General features: G+C 44.7%; 1 protein-coding gene across 1 annotated transcript in view; it reads right to left on the bottom strand.

The window, feature by feature from the left end:
* The window catches only part of B4GALNT3 (beta-1,4-N-acetyl-galactosaminyltransferase 3), a 919815-nt gene that overhangs the window by 257873 nt on the left and 641088 nt on the right, over positions 1-20854 (bottom strand). Inside the window, exons 4-5 of the mRNA XM_086952836.1 lie at positions 19213-19308; positions 16516-16606 (exon numbers count right to left, since the gene is read on the bottom strand). Coding sequence (XP_086808962.1) covers positions 16516-16606; positions 19213-19308 — 187 coding nt within the window. The remainder of the gene's footprint in view (positions 1-16515; positions 16607-19212; positions 19309-20854) is intronic.

Raw genomic sequence — 20854 nt, 5'->3', positions numbered from 1 at the left:
GACGCTGCAGCGCTGGATGTGCCCATTAAAATAGAAGAGGTGATATGTGCAATATCCCCCCTCAAGCCTCTGAAATCCCCCAGCCCAGATGATTTCTCCTCTGGTTTCTATCCTTACCAGACTTTTCAACTCGTTCCAAGGGCCTTGTTCAATCCCCCCTGACATGTTAGAGGCCGATATCATAGTTCTGCCTAAACAGGTTAATGATGCCACTCACTGCGCAGCCTGCCGGCCGATCTCTTTCCTCAGCCTCGGCCTCAAAATGTTTATGGGGGTGCTCGTCTCCAGACGGGGACCACGACTCTCGGGCATCATAGAACTGAACCAATTAGGGTTCATCCCCGGCAGACAAAGTAGCGACAATACCAAACGCATACTCCACTTGATCAATAAAAGTCACTACTGGCAAACAGACTCAGTGTTCCTGTCTATAGACGCTGAGAAAGCGCTTGACAGAGTGGACTGGGGTTTTCTCGAGAAGGTCCTGATGCGCTTTGGTATTGGGGAACAATTCAGAGCTTGGGTTGCCAGCTGCTATGCTCAACCGCAGGCGAGGATCCTCATCAATGGCTTGGGCTCCAAACCCTTCGAAATCCAGCGGGGTACCCGTCAGGAGTGCCCACTCTCGCCCCTCCTCTTTGCACTCTATGTAGAACCCCTAGCGCAGAGGGTGCGGGACATTCCAGACATCTTTGGTACCACTTTTGGGGGAGAACGTCACCCAATCAGCCTGTATGCTGATGATATCTTGGCTGCGTTGGACAACCCTGCGCAATCAGTGTCGGCCTTCCTGGATGAGGTGGAGGGTGTCGGGCCTCAAAATAAACAGAAGGAAGTCCATGCTTCTGCCATTAGGCAGAAATTCTCACACCACACACAACCCACCCCCATCATACGGGGGCCTGCAGGTTCAATCGCGGTTCACATACCTGGGGATTGTCATTACCCTGTCCACGGAGCAAACAGTCACTCTGAACTACTCTAACATCTCCTCCAACTTCTAGGGGACCTCAGGAGATGGCAGAAATAGCCTCTGTCATTGCTGGGACGGGTCGACGAGGTAAAGATGTTTGCACTCCCCAAAGTGTTATACATTTTCCAGACCATCCCCGTGATCACACCTAGGGGTACCATCAAAAGTCTGCAAGAGGCGGTGCAGCACCTCATCTGGGCTGGGAAAAAGTAGAGAATGCGACGGAGCTTGTCCTATAGAGCGCCGGATGAGGGGGTCTGGGTATCCCCAATCTATAGTAATATTTCCAAGCAGCGCAATTGCGCTACCTAGTGGAATGGTACAGGCCCGATTCAGAAAAGCGGTGGCTCTTTCCAAACCTCGCTCTGGAAGATTCCCTTCCTAAGCCGTGCGCAAAGACCCACATATATTCAGAAATCCCCCATAACATGCATGGTGCTTCGCGTATGGGACTCGGTAGCAATCACTAGAGGGCTCACTACTTTCCGGTCTCCACTCACACCACTGTTTGGCAATTCTGCTTCGCCCCGGGAATGGACGTCCATGCGTTCCCACAATGGCGAGGGTCAGAATGGAGGTCGGCGGATCATCTATTCGACCTGGCGGGGTTCATACTGTTCACAGCACTACCACAGCTCTACGGCATCAGCGCCTCACAACGCTGACAATACTTCAAACTCCGGCACTGGTTAACTCACCCTGACATCAACCCCCTGGTCGGGAGGAGGTTGACGGCCTTTGAAAAGTGGCTAATCACCAAGGAGTCTGATCGCAAACTCATCACAGATATCTATAAAATAATCTACCCGCCCCCGAGGACTCCCGAGGACCACGAGGCTGGTCACGAGGAGGAATTAGGGAGATCCCTCACAATCAAGGAATGGCAATCTATATATTACAGAGCCCACCACACTGCCAGGAACACTGCCAGAAGAGAATCCGCTGTGAAACTTGCGACATACTGGTACCTGACCCCAGTCAGGCTACACAAAGGTAACCCCAGTTGCAGCTCGAATTGTTGAAGAGGGTGCAGCGAAGCAGGCACGTTAACACTTCTCCTTTGGGACTGCAGGGAAGTTGCAGCTTATTGGACTCTGTCCTTAACGACATCGATAGTCACTGCATACACATTACTGGGGCTTCCAAATGCACTCACATTCCCACTGAAATCACATAGAGGACGTCAAATGGGTCTGGTCATAGGCTCGGCGATCCAGCACATCTTATCGCTCTGGGGCACCAACACTATACCCACTCACACAAGTTGGCTACATAAAGTACGGTACATGTTGGATATGGAGCGTATCCAGGCCATGCTCACACAGTCGACAGCATCCTTACACACGACTTGGCAGCCTATCTTATCACTCCTATCAACGGAATTTAATGAAATAACATGTCCAAAGTACCTCCGCCTTTTGTGCCTTACTGAGAGACCACCTCCTGAAGACGGCTCCGGAAACTAGACACCAAACTATTTTCCTAAGTAAGGACTTACACAAACTGTGGCACGGCACACTGGTTGGGGTGGGGGGAGTTCTTAGGGGGGGGGGCTTTGTTCTTGTTAATTGTTTTCGGGAGAGGCATGGGTCCAAAAGCAAGAGCCTAGACCCAGACATCACCCAATGTTACGCGCCTCATCGACGAGCTTATGTGGATCTGTGTTATCGAGGAGGGGATAAACGAGTATCACGTCCTAGAGTCACTGTAATCTGGCGGGTGTTCAAGAGAAATGTATTGTACTTGCTTTTTGTGAAAATCAATAAAACAAAGTTAAACAACAAATAAATATGCAACTCCTGGTGGGGTAAGTTTTAATGAAATGTAACATGACCCTTGTGATTAAGGGTTAGCGTGGGTTACTTATTTAACAGTAGTTCATGTCGATCACTTATTTATGTTACATTTCGGTCAATTATCCTGTATATGGCTGTCTTCCTTTGTTCTTGAAAATAATTAAAAATTGGTTATTAAAAAAAACAAATGTTATTCTTGAAAAACATTTTCATTTAGTGAGAGCTAATCATCACCATGTGCATTTAGAGAGAAGGTACAACACATAGGCGTCCAAGTACCTGCAGACATTCAACAACAAGACATGGAAACCACCGAATCACACAAATGAAAATAACATTTCGGAGTACATTTCACCTACTGCAAATCACAGACATTGGGTAATCGAGCTGAGAAGTCCTTTAAAGTGCTAACACTTACTTTAAAAACCAACAGGGCGGCTGTTTGGTTGCTAAATGTAAAGATTCCCTTTTGCAGGGAGTAAACTAAATGTGCTGAGTTGATTTGAGGTATCTTTCTGAAGTAATGCTGATGCGAGTAAGATGGCAATCCTTTCCAGTATATGAGGTTGTTGACAGCAGCCTGTAGCCGTGAATCAGCCCCACTTCTCATCTTATTAAGTTCTTTCACAAAACAGGCAAACTCTCAAAAGTTCACCCAGCCGCAGATGAACGGGCATCCTTGTACTTGCTTCTTCAGCTGACCTTGGCTGCTCTTAAGGATGGTGGGCTGCCCATACAGCAGTGAAATCATGCCCCTATCATGCAGCTCCCAACGGAATGAATGCCAGACTACCAGCAGGCCTGTTTGGCACTGCATATAAAAATCACATGACCGTGTTGTCAGGAAAGTGTGTGCTCTAAGGCCTGTTGCACAGTGCAGCCTGACTTTCTGGTCGTGGGCAAGTCATCCCCTTTGTACAGTGTCCTTAATCCTTTCGATGCTCATGACGGAACTGTTCCATCATGAGCATCGGTCGCGCTGTGCTCATGATGGAACCGTTCCGTTATCACCACACCCGCGATCGGAATGTTCAGCACCGGGGGAGAATCGGCGTCTCAGGCAAGGTGTTAAACCAGTGCCATAAGGTGACTTTAGTCAACTGTGGTGCAGTGCAACAGAGGAGCAGAGTAGAGGCTGTCCAGAGTAGATTCCAATTCCAGCGCAAGGCCTGGATGAGGAAGGTGCTGGCAATCAGGCACACATTGGAGTGGTGAAATAGTAAAGGAGATCAAGTGAAGCAGAGAAGAAAAGAAGTATAAAAAACACACCTGGGCCTTTAATAGAAGTCACAAATAAAGTTACTATTGTGCAGAGATGTCATTTTGTGTTGTGAGTATTTGTACGGGACACTATCGCCCGCAAGGGTTCCTGGCGCTGAGCAGGTGTGTGTGTCCAGCCCTTCCTAGGGAAGGTTGATTATTTGAAAAGCCGGGTCCTCAGCTTCTTGCGGAATTCAAGTGGAGAGGAGGAGGCTCTGCTGGGGAGTGGAAGGCCGTTCCACGTTTTAGGAGCGATGTCAGAGAACACCCGTCCTCTGGATCGGTCCTGTGTATGCTTGTGTGCGAGTAAGAGTCCTGTGGAGCATAGGTGTCTGGATGGTTGATGGATACTATTTGGCAGCTGGCTAAGGCAGTGGTTGCAGATACCGAAAGTCAGAGTAAGTGGTTCTCACATTTGCCTCTGACAATGGCACAGAAGTCAGGGCATGGTCAGTACAGCTCCTAAACATTTGAGGTCAATGGAAAGTGAGATATTTTATTTTAAAAAAATGTACAGGAAGATAGACATTTATATGTATATATAATGTAGTGTGCGTCAGCTGTTTCGAGGCAGGGATGTGCACTCCATCAACAATCCAATCACTTATGTCTTTACAGTAACATGTTGCACATTTTCAAAGAAGTTTTGGTTGAAAATCATGCTAGGCTAGGCGAAAGAAACTGATCAAAATTTCAATTCAGTAATGTTTACTGTCATTGCTCTTTTGTTTGCCTTACTTGCACTAAAAAGACCTTAAAAAAAACAATAGTTCAACTCGCCTACATCATCTTTTAAATCTGCTGCCTTAACTTTTAGTTCTCTTTTTACAATGCCCCACCATCTCGGCCAGGGTACACAACATAGGAGTTCTTTCAGACGCAGGGAGGGCTCAGAAAGGAGGCAGCAATAGGTGTTAGAGGGCTCATCTCACGGTATTGGTTTTAAGTGTGACGAGACTATCTTACAACCAATGAACACACTTCATGCAAAAAATAATAAATATTGCAATTGTGGTGAAAGCTGTGAAAGACGAAACTGAGAACATAAACCACACAAAATATTGTAGCATATATATAAAATATAGCATCCAAGAAAGGCAGCCAACACGTGTTTCATCCCAAAAGGACTTTCTCAAGGCTCGACCGACAAAGTAAGGCGGTTCATATTGCAGAAATCATTAATGTATAAGACACACAATCCATATTAGATGTATAAAGCCTGTGGAAATGGGATCCGGTTGCAAATACTCCCGTTCCCTCCACGTTCACACAACCAGACCTTGATAAACCTGTGGCAATGACGAATCCAACCGCGTATCGGCTGCCTTTCTTGGATGTTATGAACACTTTTTTGATATGAAATAAAAGATACATGGAGAAAAAACATAGACCGCTTTACGGACTTCCTGTTTCACATTTTTGGTGACTAAAGCCATTCTCACAGACCTTGAATATTTCTTTATGTGCCTCGGCTTTTGTGTGGTTTATGTGCAGATCCCAAGGGGACTTGTTTCTCCCAGGGGTGTCGAATTGGTCTCCTCAGGCAGTGGGAGGTCATAAGCTTGGAGAGCACTACAATATACCTAATCTTGGAATAAATTCGTACCAACGGACTAAGTGGACAGATGTGTATTTGGAAAGTGGCATCTATGCCTTGCTCTTTTGTGTAGTAACGAACCTGAAAACTTTCTGCCAGTGAGGGACGTGGAGGAGAAGCAAGAGAAAACAAGAACTCGCAAAGCCATTCAGTCTGTTTCTCAGTTGCCTAGCAAGGACATTCTACATTATGAAGTACTGCAAAGCGTTCAAAATGCCCCCTCACTATTGCAGGGCTCGTGAGAGTCCCGTGGCTCCATGACACTTGTTCTCCTTAGCTTTATTCTTTTGCACCGCATAGCGCGTCCATTGAATACACAAAGGCTTCTTCCAGCTCTGTGCAGTTTGCAGCCTCTTCTGCTTATGAAGTAATGTAAATTTAGAAGTACCATGCCTCCACACAAGACCAGTGTGAAGAAGTAAGGGCGGGCCACAGTCCATTACAACAGGTTCGGATGCTAGATGCAATGCAGTATATGTGTTTCTGTACGTCAAACAGCAGTGTTACACAAGGAGGAAGAAGACAGTCAAGCTACTGGCTTGCAAGCTGAGGACTATGATGACCTCAGAAAGGGTGTCAGCAAGTCTAACTTTGTATGGAACGCTTTGTTGGTATGATTTATGCCTAACTGATACCTTTCAGGAAAACCATGGAGCACTACACACTGCCAAGAACATTCTAACCACAGAATTAGAGAGTTATCTTGTGGGAGCCCAGATGCAGAAACTCATGGATACACAGATGCAAGAGTTATAGAAACCCATTCAATATCACTAGCTCAAAAGACACAAATCCCAAGAGCTGGACACCTTCACCTCCCTCTTTTAAAAAATATTCTGCCATCCATGGCTCCATTGCTTGCCCCCCTCTTTAACTCTTTTCCAGATTCAGTAGGCAGTTCAACAAGGGAGTTGCACACTATGCTATCTCTCAGCTCCAAGTCTGGAAAGGATCGAATCCTGTGTAGCTTCTACCTGCCAAAATCTTGATGTTAACTCAAAGCTCTTTGATAGTATACTGTCGAGCAGTCTGGGGAGGTTCCCTTCCACCCCCTAGGCTTGGCGAACCAGACCAATCCAGATTACCTTGTTACTACACCAGGCAACTAGAACTACAGTCTTGGCACATGGAGTGTGGATGGATAGCTGCTGTCAAATTAGCTACACATCTCAAAATTCTCTCTCCACCTCTGCTGGTTCTTACTTCAACTCCTCATAAACTCCAACTTATGATAGATAACGTTGTCTGGGCTGGGGAAAACAATGACTAGCTAGTTATCTGATGCATAGGACACCCACTGATGGAGGCTTTGAACTATGCACTGCTCTAAAATATTGCCGGGCAGTGCAACATGAAAAGTTAGTTGAATGGCAAAGGGATGAATTCGAGAATCAGTGGTGTGCCTGGATGTGGCAAGAAGAGAGATGCACAAGGAAAGGGGATGGTCGATGCATTGGGCATCAAATCCTATGATAGTTTAAAGCAAAATTTTGATCTCCCCTGATCCGAGAGATATCACTATGTTCAGGTCTGGCAATGAGTGAGATCTGTTGTTCTTTGACGAAATGTAAACGTTGGCTACATACAAAGGCAACTAATAAAAGAATCATTTTGGAAATCTATATATTCCTTCTTAGCCCATTGCTGGCTCAGAAGACCCCAGGGCACAAAAGAGCAGAGGCTGAACTAGTTAGTACGCCCTCTATTGCAGATTGGAAAAAAGTATTTGTGCAGACCCCCAACATGGCACAGTAAGCCACTGAAAGGGAAGCTCAAGTGTCCACATACGGGTATCACGCTACTCTAAAGCTTGTAGAATGAGAGAAACCCACACCTGAGAGATGCTGGAGTGGTTGCCGAGCCAGGGGTACCTTTTACACTAGGAATGGTATTGTCCAAGGCTACTATTGTATGTGAAGGCACTAACATATACATTACAGATCACTAAACCAACACTTCCAACATATAGCCTGTGGGATATATCTAATAAACTAACAAACTTTTTGCATTTTGTCTGCGGCAGATATATGTCACTGGCATTGTGTACAAGCAATTACATCTGCTTAAGGAAAATAGAGCACTACGGAGCTTAGGAAATGGCTTTATAGAATGTAGCATCTTCTGGGCAATGAGAAAATATTACATAGAATTACTACAAGAGTGAAATACCAAGACTCATACTAGGGACCTTCCTTGGCCTACCTTTCCGTAGAATTAATTAAACTCTCACGTCTTTGTAACCTTGGGGTATTGGGAGCTACTGGTCGGAGTGGCAAGGGCAAGATTGACTTCTGAGGGGCGGAGTACCGGGAACATACCTGGGTCGAATCCTGAGCAGTGAAAGGCGCTGCTGGTCCTGCATGACACCCTCTAAAGGCTATTGACAACTCACAGGTGTTTGTCTTTCCCCCCTCCCGCCGCCGCAGCCAAGACCTTTGCGGCCGCAGTGCGGAGGAGGGGACTACACCCCCCACAACCCTCAGCGCCGGCAGCGGAAGCCGCGCACAGCCATCGGCGCCCGGAGGCGCATAAAGCCCCACCTCCACCTCCGCGTAGCGGGACGCGTTCGGGCGTCGCCGGGCTGAGCCCGGGCAGAGGGCGGGCTGTCTGTGGCCTCCGTGGACGACTGGGAACGGGACGGGCCACAAATCCATGGCTTTTCTGAAAAGACAAGCTCACCCCAGGTACTGACAAAGCGATCAACAGAGGGTGGAAAAACAGCAAGCGGTTAGTGAAACACTGATCAGACCATTGTAACAGAAAGGCGCACACAATAGCAACAGAATCCACCATGGCTACAAAGCCTAAAACCTGTTCCACTAAAAATAAACTAGGCACACCTGCGAGACCCAAGAAGGCAGGGGTTGAAAATGCTACCTCGGCACCCCTCAAGGGCACCCCAACTGTAATAGACTTAATGCTAAAAAAGGTGGCGGGGGTGATAGAGCGAACGGAAAGACGCATATCCATGTCATTAATAACAGTGCCACTCTCACCCAAGCAGTCGAGGGATGGGATCTACAGCCAGATTTCCAATAGGGACACACAAAATTATCCAAGTGACGAGGTCCCATGTGCCCAGTTACCCAGGGAGGATGAATCACTGTTAAGCACAGGGGAAATCTTATCAACAAGGAAGGATCCTAGAAAAGGGGGGACGAAAGATACAAAGTCGACGCCGGAAGCTCCCTGCCAGGAGTAGCAAAGTAAGAGTTAGGGAGGATGTGCCCTCTACTCCAGAACCTAGTGCCCACTTTGTTCCACCAGGCTGGATGAACGATATAGTTCTAGATCTGCAAAAGCACCTAGAAATCTTCATAGTTAATCAAATCAAACCTTTGATTAGTAGACTGGATAAAATAACACATGAAATCCAGAAGCAGGGAAAGGCTAAGGACACACAAACCGCAAATCAACCAGTCAATTCCAGATTAGACTCCACTGCACCACCACAACAATCCCGACAGATAAATAATTGAGTGAGCAATGCCCAATGCAGCATCGCACAGGTACATATTGAACCGAATACACCACCAAATGGGGGTCAGAAGGAAGCAAGGAAAGTGCAGGATACTGGGGGTAATGACATAACACCAAGCCTGGGAAACCCTGTGTCTAGGCCACAAGGACACCTCCCTACACTAAACCATGACTTTGAACACTACGATAGACACCAAGCCCATCTTCCATATGTCAACCTCCCGCCGGAAGCCAGCCCGTTTGCAGTTATATTCACAGGGGTCCCTGAACTCAGGATAGGGCAGAGAAAATCCCAGATGGAACTGAAGGGGAACATTGCTAATTGGTTAAACTTCCATAGACCATTGCAGGCTGAAGAGGAGGGGGAAATCCTACATGTCAGAAGGGTAAGCTGGGTGGGCAGTAGATGAAAAGATAGAGAAGGCAACTGCGTTATTGCAAACTTTAAGAATCCAAACTTAGTACAGTATATACTGGAGAATCACAATAGAAACACCACGAGCACAATCAGGACAATGCTATTAGGTTTTTTCTACCCTAGAAAACTGGTTGCCTATCCCCCAAACCCCAAACAGGGGACTAGAGGAAGGATTGTGGACGACCACTGGGTAAGGCATAGTGATAGCAGTGCGCAGTACCTCTCACACCAAGTAGGCCCCCAGTGGACCAATAGATTTACCCCCCTTTACACGCTAGACGGAAATGAATGACTAGGGCTGCCATGTAGGGCTGAAGTGGGCATAGACAATAGGGGGAGGACCAAGGACCTGGCAATTATGGAGCAAAGAAATGCCTTAAGAATGCAAGTTTCAGTGGGCCCTGAACCTAATACTAGAAGGGAGGGGATTGGGTCACAGGCTAGTCCACCGCACCAGGGTCCAATTGAAAGTGATGCCCGGGATGGCAATATAAGAGTTATTTCCTGGAATATAGCAGGGATAGCGGGTAAATTTGAAGACCCAGATTGGAGAAAAGAACTTCAGGGCTATAGCATATTAGCCTTCCAAGAGACCTGGGCAGTGGACCCGGAACTGTACCAACTAGAAGGTTTCAAGTGCTTTGCTGTCCCAGCACAGGAAAGTAGAGCAGCGAGAGGTGGGTTATCCATTTATGTTGACATAACTCTAGAAGGTAAATGGACAGTCACATCCTGGACGTCGCATACCCTGCAGGCACTCAGTTACAAAGGTAGAGGGCAGAAAATACAGTTGTTCAACTTTTACAACCCAGGGCCCTCACAAGGGGAACACGTAGCACTACTGGAATTAAGCAATAGATTAAGGGAAGAGACGGAACAGAGAAGCAAGGGGGGGAGTTCAATCATTGTATTATTGGGTGACTTTAATTGTCACCTCTGTCCAAACATTTCCACTACACAAGTAGATTGGGATGCCTGCCCACTACGAAAGGGGTCGCATTTTGAGCACACACAGGAGGGCACGTTACTATCCACTATGCTAGATACCTACTCACTAGTCCACACTTTGGACATGGTAGCCCAGGAGAGGGAGGATTTATATGCTCCTACATTCAAAGGTAGAGGTTGCTCCTCAACGATTGACTACATAATCATCTCTTCTTTTGCTCTGTCCAAAGTCAAGAAGGTAATAACAAAATGGAGCCCCTTTAGTGATCACAACCCACTAACCATAGATTTAAACCACCGGGGCCATAGAACTAATAGCAACAAAAGGGAGGGCAGGTTGCACCCTGTAGCCCAAGGAAGGCGCCTTAAGTGGACAAAAATAAACCCGCAGAAATTCTATAAAACACTAATAGTGGAAGGCGGGAAATATGTGGAGGAGTGTTTAGATCTCCAAGTAAAAGGCTCAGACCTAGTAGCCTCTTTTGAATCCCTAACAAAACTAGCGGATAAATTGCTGGAAATAAAAGGCCCAATTAAGAAATCAACTCACCCACGTTGGTTCGATACAAGTTGTTCCAAAGCACTAAGGAACCTAAAAAAAGCCCTCAAATGCAAACCAAGGGACACAGCACTAGTGGCCAATTGTAGACAAATTTACAAAGCCAAAACAAAGGAGAGGAAGCTGGTACTACAGGCAGAGGTATGGGCAGACCTGAGAGAGGCAGGTGAAAACAGGGACTATTCTGAATTTTGGAGAATTGTGAATAGGCCCTGTTTTCAGGATAACACTACCCCAGTTATTAGTGCAAATATCCTCCCTGACCAGTGGGTTAGACACTTTGAGGGCCTGTATAATAACACCAAGGGGCCCACACAAGAGGGATTGTGGGAAGGTGACAGGAGTGTAGACCTAGCCTTTACACTTGAAGAACTCAAACTAGCGATACAAGGGCTCACACCCAATAAAGCACCAGGCCCCGATGGAACACCACCGGATCTGTACAGAAGCAACATAGACCTATGGGCACCTATCCTAACAAGGGTCCTAAATGCGGCGGTTAGGTCTGGCCTCCCACGCTCCTGGTCCACCGCACTGATAGTACCCATTTTTAAGAAAGGGAGCCGAGAAGATCCTAAATGCTACAGGCCGATTTCTCTAATCGATGTCTCAGCAAAAATTCTAGGGAGGGTGATATTAAATCGGCTAACAGAGTGGACCGAGGAACACCACACCCTAGTGGACACTCAGTATGGTTTTAGATGTGGCAGATCAACTAGCGACCAGTGTTTGAACCTATATCTGCTAACTGCTAAATATACCAAAGCCAGCAAGGGCACTGTTTATATGGGGTTTATGGACCTGGCAGCCGCATTCGACAATGTCAACAGAAGTAAACTATGGGCGATGATGGTCACGATGGGCATGGAAGTGGAGCTCATCAACATCCTAAAAGAGCTCCATTGGAACACTACGGCTAAAGTGAGATTTAGCCCAGAGGGGGGACGTGCGGAATCTTTCCCTTGCTTAGGAGGAGTAAGGCAAGGTTGCATCCTTGCTCCGTTTCTTTTTTCCTTATATATCAATGGACTAGAAAGCTCCCTCATCTCCCTTGCCCAGGATTGCCCAAGAGTAGGATCGCAGCAAATCCCAGTACTTTTGTATGCGGACGATGCGGTGCTGCTGGCCCGCACACCGAGGAGTCTACAACACCGAGTAAACGGTTTCGTGGAGTTTATGGCTAACCTGGACCTTGCAGTAAATCTAAAAAAGTCTTTTGTCATGGTGGCCGGCAAAAAACCAGCCAAGAAGCCAGTGTTAAAGATAGGGACACATACTCTTGAAACGGTTAACACCTTTCCCTATTTGGGCCTTTTGTTGGATAGTGACATGCACTTTAAAGCGCTAGTGGAAGAACATTGCTCAAAGCTTATATCCTCCAATGGGGCAATTTTAAGTTTAGCGAATAGACTTGGCCGGTGGTGTCCTGAACAAATAATGACGCTCTATGGTTCGATCACCACGTCAAAAGCAGTATATGGAGCTGAGGTGTGGGGATTCAAGGACCCGACAAAACTACAAATTGAAGAAGACAAGTTCTTCCGTAGAATCCTCAAAATTCCAAAATCTACCCCCTCAGTCATTGTACACCAAGAATTGGGGATGGGATACATCTCGGACGAGGTGAAGATTAGGCCTATCACCGCTTGGATTAGAATATGGACTAACCCAGAGGCTGAATTAACCAGGGAAATTGCAAAAGACTGTCTGCTAAGGGACAATGCACTCCAAATCCCCTGGTTGAAATATGTTAATGTTACTCTGACAACTATTCACCAGTCTCATTTGTTTCTTGATCACACGCTGATTACAAAAAATTGTAAAATGACAGTGAAGAAACTGTTATTAGAAAGCTTTGCAGCTGCCAGACTAAAAGCGGGGATACTTAAGAGATCAGTAACAGCGCACAGCCTAGTAGACAACGGGGTGGGCATGGAACCCTATCTGTTTTTAATGTATAATCAACAGGACAGATTTTTAATGTGTCGTTTCAGGCTCAATCTTTTACCTAATATTTTAGCCTATCCTTCAGGGTTTACTGTAACGATTGAGCAGAAGGGTGCCTGCGGCTGCGAAAATAGAACTCCGCAGGACACCCTTCATTTTGTACTTTTATGTCCATTTTATCAATTGCCTAGGCGTCGATTTCTGGTCCACATACTTAAAAGCCAGAAAATACGACATGCGAAAGCAGCCCTGTTGTTTCTACAAAAAGCAAATGATACGTATACCCTGTGCGCCATTTCAAGTTTTCTAAAAATAGCTGTTAGATTAAGAAACACAAGAAATTAACCTTAGCACGAACTTCATCGTTGAATCATGATCCATGTACAATGTGCCCAGTCAATGTTTTAATCTTTTTTAAATAGGTGTAATGTTCAGAAATGTAATTTAATAACATTTTATGCACTGTTTACCATATATTTTTATGATGATTTTTAATTATCGAAATAAAAACGAACTGAACTGAACTGACTTCTGAGGAGAAGCTTCACGAGTCATGTAGCAAATGTCCAAAGGTCATGAAACATACTTTGAATGGCGCTTGTTTGCTGCGAGGCAGACACGATGAGGTGCTGAGCGGCTGCCAGTTACCCGCGTCGTCTCAGTAAGTGGGTTTCAGTAGATCAAAGTCGTGGAGGAAGCCTCCCTAAATCACCAGGGCCCATGAGTATTGTGCCTGGAGGGAGCCCGTGTAGACAGGGACTTTTGCCTATAGTAATGTTTAGACCAAAGGAGACGAGCGGAAGCCGGATGTATCCCCGGCGAAGTTAGGGGTGATTGATATGCGCGCAATACGCGGCAGCCACCCGTGATAAGATTAATCATATGGCTGCAACGTAGATTGGGGCGCGCAAGTATGAATAAAGAGGGGCTGCTTTACATAATAGAGGTTGAGTTGTGTAAGCAGCACAGACGAGTGGCGGTTGTTTTACCACCATGAGAGCAGTGGTGTCTGAACGAGCAATTAACAAGCGCTTGGGACTCGCATAAGTGACCCAAGGTAGGGTAGCGGTTGATCCCTGTTCTGAATGGCATCATGGTGCATGGTTATGGCACGTATTGAATGCTTGAATAACTTTCCCTTTTTCATACAACTGCGACGGGCACTGCGCATATGGACTAGTACACATGTGCAGTTTTAAACGGGGTTTCAGGTATGCCAATGAAGGGCAACCACCTGGTAAATATATCATATGTGTTGCCGACATTCCTCACAAACAGCAATATTTTTATTTTGATGCTCTGTCTGATGTTTGTGTTGATGAGATGTGTTATGCTGTCTCTGTTTCCCGTAGGCATAACTAACAGGGAAAATTGGTGCAGTGTGGACAACTGACCCTTACCCTGATGAAATTGCCGTAAAATCACATAAAAAAACACCACTGGGTCTGGGCTCCCAACGGCACAGCTTGCCACAAGCTTATAATAAACAGAATAAGTGCACATGCCGCTACCAAGTTATCCTGACATCTTTTTAGTCAAAAACATACGACAGGAACACTATGTTTAATGGATTAAATTCCAATTATTTAATTTGCTTCTTATTTTATTCAATACTCTTATATTAGATCAAATGCTTTATCAAATTTTGCATACGTTTAAAAAAAACTTATGTTCACAACAGAAATCACATTCCTATTTTCAAAAGACATTCCTATTTACAATACTGCATTCCTAACATTTCATCATTCAAACATCAGTCATCCATCAATCATACAAATACAAAAATGTTTTTTTACAAAAACAGACAAAACAAAGATACATCAATGATTCAATAAGTGCTGGAATCAAAGTATTCACAAACAAATCCAATGACTGTTTTTTTTCATATATTAAACACGAATCTGTGGTTTACTGAATCCTATCACTTTTTAATTTTTGGCTTTTTTGAAAGTCTAAGCGTTTTGAACTCGCGTCAATTATGAGTTCTCATCAGGACCAAAATCTGTAATAAAGAACATCCCTTAAGAGAGCCTGGTGGACCCCTAGGGAGAGCTTATTAGAGAGAAGAACCAAAAAAGAAACTGAAAGAATGGTATTCGTATCCACATTTTGTCCAAACTCGAACGCTTTAAAGAAGGTGGTCAAACAAAATTGGCATCTGCTAAAAAATTTAGACCAATCCTTCAAGAGTGAATCACTCTTTGCATTCAAAAAGAACCACAGCATTGCCAATCAATTAGTGAGAGCAGCTGTACCACAAGAAAAGAATCCTAACTTATGCACCATGCTAGGTTTGCCACCTGTTCAAGGCCACCATAAGTGCGGCACTTGTTCATGCTGCGAAACAACAAAAGAAGGAACAGTATTTACACACAATCAAATAAATTGGAAACACAAGGCATTCTCTAACTGCAAAACCCGATACGTAGTGTATGGAATGCAAAAATGCATGGTCGGCGCCTATAGCAGTTCATACAGTTGCTAGAACAGGTATTTTCTTGTGTTGTAGACTAGGTAGCATCCCTTGGTGGAGGGGAGGTTTTCTAGCTGTCTTCTGAAACTTGATTGAGTGTGCTATGCTCTCCTTACCTGCCTATGATAGTAACAACTCTATGTGTTATTTCCCCCAAACTAAGAAGAAATTAAATCCAGATATAGGTAGACAGGGGGGAGGTTCTCCTCTGGGATAGTGGCCAGTAAGCGAGAAATCGGGGGCGCAGGGAGGGGTTGTCAGTATGACAATTGTGGTTTGATACTTTTTCTTGTGACGTTATATCTCTGCTCCCTCTTCAAGGCACTTTGGAGACGGTCATGTTTGTTAAGCAGACTGAACATGCAAAAGGGCTTTTATTTTTATAAATGTGCCTCTTTATTGGGTACTGTGGTAAAAAGGATAGCAATGAATGTGGGGATGATATGTAGATTTCGCTATTGTTGTTGAAATTTCCACTTGTTCAAAGTAATATACAGAATTAAACATCATCTGCAAGGCAGCAACAGCAAAAACTGCTCAACCTGGCTGAAAAATTCAACAACGCTGAAGGCCAAATAAACACACAGAGCCATGATAATGCCAGGTGGAAATCAAGAAGTACAGTAAGAGAAGGCCAGGAGATATTTGCTTAATCCACACAACAACGCTATGGGACAAAATCAAACCAAACACCAGGCTGATTTCTTCATGTTATCTACTGAGCAGTAACACTCAATCGATAAACCTCCAACTCCTTTAGCCTTTGGGGACAACCAGAAGAGAACACCTGCTCGTAACTAGCCCAAAGTCATTCCCCTGCTTCCACCAGGTGCCAAGATGAACTGCCTGTCAGCCAGACTGGCACAAGGTCCCAGTACATACGTGCAAGCAGGGGTGCTGTTGAAAGGGATGAGTGTTTTATGTGGCTACAAAAAGGGAAAACACTCGAGAAGAATCATTGTGACAAAAATGAACTGCGTGATGCAGGAAGAAGTCCATGGGAAAAGAGTGAAATCGGAGGGCATGACCTGGAAAGGGGTTAATCATCAAAGAGCTTGGCTCACCATCCATGAAGGGGTGCAGGTAGCCGAAAATTCGTAGACCATAGTTTGTCCATTTTGGAGACACTGCCAGTTTCTTCAGGGTTGTTCGTGTCTGAAACAAAAGAATAGCATGTCCATACAATAAGATCAATGCAAATCAGGAGCTACACACCAAACATTAGGTCCCACAGGGTGGGAGTTACCACCCCTTGCCTGTACACCACCAGTCAAGAGTGGCCTATGACACATGGACCCACATCTAGGCATCACAATTTCAACTGGCTTCAAATAGTGATTTAGAATAACAAGGTGCTCAAATGCAGGGAAAAAACTGCCCAAATTAAGGCCAGGCTTTTAGATGCCTTATTATGAAGAGAGTTGCTAGAGTCGCCATTAGGTTTAGTGGGGACCTCTTAGTAGTCACCCCCATCCTCAGGAAGTGAGCCTCGAGGGCACCCGCGACGCCAGACAAGCCTGCTCCAAGGGTGGAAAAATGTCCCCCATCAGTCCACAGTACCTCCAGGCAGCAGTGCCCTTTGTCCGACCAACCCGAGGAGAGAGGAACTTTGTTCCATAATCCCTGGCATTTCTGCAGTAAATTGTAGGTCGTCAGGCCCAAAAATGTATAGCCCTGCTATTTTACAAGGAGAAGATTAATCATGGGGGCCAATCAAGGTAGAGGGACATAGGAATTCTCTCCTAGCGTGACCACAAGTAATGCACTCAGTGGTGAGGTTCCTGACAGAAAGGTGACATACAATTGAAATTATGTATAGCAAATTGATTTCTTCAAATGAAGGCTAAATGACAGAGGTGGACTTTGCCATGAGAACTTTTCCGAACACCTCAACACCTAAAGTTCATTTGATTAAATCTATAGTATGGGCTATGATGGGACTATGGTCGAAGCTGTTATTTTTTTTTTAAAGTCCCACAGTATTTTAAAGCAGTTTTTTGGTTTAGACATTTTACTTCTTACATAACTGTCAAATATTACCTAGATTATATCACTATTTTTATTGCTGATTGTGCTAGATTTTTTTGTAATATGATTTATATTTATAGGCACAAGGTTTTCATGTTAGTAACTGACTTTGTGTCTGCATATTCTGTACGTTTGTATACAATGGACAAAAAGTAGTTGGGTTCAAGTTTGGGATATTTCCCAAATTTGAGACCTTAAAAGAACTAACAACCTAACCTTCACTGAATTTGGACTTGTTTTTTTTTCTTCACCTTTACCGCTTGAAGTAATACTTTCCTCCAGTATATAGTGCTAAGAAACTGGCCTTTCAGACTCTACAAGCCTAAATTAAACTGGTTCCAATCACGGATGATAGTTTATTCTTCTGGAAGTATAAGGACACAATCCTAATGGAAATCGTATAAAGGCATTCCTTAGTGCAAGGGAGAAGAGCACAAAAAATGATAACCTGGTGACTATAATCAAGACATAAAAGCCCTGTTTAAAGGTAAGCATGGTTCCGTCTCTGAACTGAAGGAGGGCGAGTACTACTCAACCCCCAGCCTGCTGGTAGCGTGTGCAAGAAGTTGGACAGGGTGAAAGAGGCGAGCAGTGTAAGCCTAGGGGCTTTAGGTGAATCATATTGCACAATAGGGATATAACCTAAGGGGAGAATTATCCAAAAGTTGAACTACCCAGCAGGGATTCAGTGGAGCAAAAATCCCCCCCAATTTCCAATCCACAGACTTTGCATGCATTCTCTTGTGGTCGTGGGAGGGATCCACATCGAAGACAATGCAATCTGATGCGACCTCAATAGATGGTGGAAGCTCAACCTCCCTACAACTAGCATCATGCTGGGACTATTGTTAAGGGCCTTGTGGACTCTGGGTCAATCCCCAAGGCTAGCACGCCTTTGGATGTCAGGCATTTGCTGGCCCTGGATCAGGAGGTCATCAGATCGAGATGGTTTAAAGTCTGGCATACCAAGACGTTCGGTGCCTGGGTGACGATCCCTTCCATGTAAGTGCAGAAGGATTGGATGGGGCTCACAAACGTATTCACCAGTTGGTTGAATAGGAGTCACTGAGTTGAGTAGCTTGCACACTTCGGGGAGTGGGGGGTCTGACGTGTGTGAAACAGGCTGCATTGCTTTTATTAGTTTACCATGATCAGAAAAATACCTGCGTCTGCACATGTTGGTGCCAACTTTACATAATCGGGAGGGAAGGCAAACACCGGAAATTGGAGTATTATCAGCTGGGTTACTTATTTACTTGTGCTGGGCAGGGAGTTAAAGTATATAAATCACCTATCATATGAAAACCCTACAGGTGCTGGGATCTGAACTATTTATTTTCTTGTTCACGAGGGAACTTTCTGTTGACTATCTAATGGAAAATAACTTAATGTGATTTAGTTTATTGAATTCTGGATGAGATTTATCAATAGGTCACCATGTTCTCTATCACATGTAAACCGAGAATAAGAAATGTAGGTATAAATAAATTAGGCGTTGTACGTAATTATGACTACACTCCTCCCTTAAATGTAGCAAGATTCACATTCTCCAAGCACCGTTTACAATCGCACAGAGATGTTGCGGGAGCAAGGAAACAATTTACCGAAAAGGCTGGAAAAAGGAAAACATAGGGTACAACGACTTATAAATGAGGAGTTAGCGAAGGAGACCGGTGAAAGATAATAGTCCATTCAAGATGGTGACAGGTGAAACACTTCTGAGTTGTACTCACGTGAGGATACAGTGGGAAATGCAGGTTTTTTCGGAGTTGCTTGATGGAGCTTCCGCACCAGTCTTCGAATACGTGGAGGTTTACTTGACCTTTGAACTGTTTAAAAATGAGACGACAAAGGGCAGTTGAACTGTATGCTCCGGTAAAATATTTGGAATTATCTTTCCCCAGTACCCTGGTCCCATATTCACACTTTTTAGAGCCACGAAACAATTGTTAAGTGCTGTGTATCTCACAAGGTTACCAAAACCTGCATAGTAAAGCATTCATCTGTTGTTCAGGATTCCTGCTTTGCCTAGTATTAAGAGATGATTTCACATTTCTATCTCGGATATACGAGGTGCTTTAGCAGTCAAGACTCAGTAATCAGTTAACATTTTAATCAGTCAACAATTCAATATATCCAAGAGAAACACGGCAGATCATGTATGTACTAAGGTTACATAGACCTAAAGCCATACATTAACAGTTTGCAATTTTATTTCATCTCTTGCCAATACATTGGAAAGCTGGACAACAACACTATCTGCTACTAACATTATTTTACGAATGATCTACCTGCAGACATGATAGACTGAAATAAAAGAGGCAACTGTTGCATAGGTCTATTCATTTATTAGAAGAGTATTTCATGTCGTGCTGCAAGGCCCTGAAGAGTGACAGAGTGCCTTACAACAAAGGGTGAAAGGATATGCACTTGCACATCGGCTGTTTGAAGAGAAATGACATAATAGACAAGGCAAGTAAGAACTATGCACATATAGAGAACAACAATACAGTAGTAAAGTACTTAATATAAACAGTGTAGTAACCACTAGTTGAGGGAAAGAGGGTGGAGTGAGGGCAGGCAGTACATTGCGGAGACATGGAGCTCACTTGAACCACTGCATGTGATAGGAATTTGACAATGTGCCTAGAAGAGGTACAACTGACAGATTTCATTCAGTTCAGGCCGGCATCAGTGGGAGTGCAGTGTTAACCATTTGAGAGAGTTTAGGAGGGAGTCAGTCTGTTGAATTTCTGACGTGAGCAATCATCAGTTCAAGATCCGAATTGCTTAAAAACAGAGGTCTTCCGTACTTCAGCTGTCATCTGTACCTCGTGTGTCAAACCATCACTTTGTAGATGATACTGGAAGTTTGTGCCGAGGTTTCACACGGTGAGGCCAAGAGCTCTCTGTGAATCACTTCTTAGTTTCATCTTTCCCACTGCCCAGTACTGACAAAACTGTGCTACAATCAAATTATACCAGGCATGTGCTGGTGAATGGCTTCTGGTGAGTGTTTTAACACTTTATTAGGAGTAGAGCACCTTACCTGCCTTGCCTGACCCTCAAGAGGCCGTGTGTCCATTGCCAAAGGCTCACGCTTACAGATCACCAGCAGGCCCCACCTGAAGCACCCCCAAAGGTGAGCAGAAACTGGCATGGGCTCAAGCTCAGTGAATAACCCCTGCTGAACAGTACTGCATCCCCAGCGACATACGCAATAGGTCTATTGGTCATTTTAAAGCGAGCATCAGGATTTGCTTTTTCAGGGGCTGAATATTTATTATTTTATTATTTACCACTTATAAATATGAGCAACCCTCATTTTCAATAAATAAGGTTTACAAAGTGGATACGATGACACATTACTTGTCC

Source organism: Lissotriton vulgaris, chromosome 1_2 (genome assembly GCF_964263255.1).
Source record: "Lissotriton vulgaris chromosome 1_2, aLisVul1.2, whole genome shotgun sequence".
NCBI lineage: Eukaryota > Metazoa > Chordata > Amphibia > Caudata > Salamandridae > Lissotriton > Lissotriton vulgaris.
This window is presented reverse-complemented; position numbering and strand designations above follow the sequence as displayed.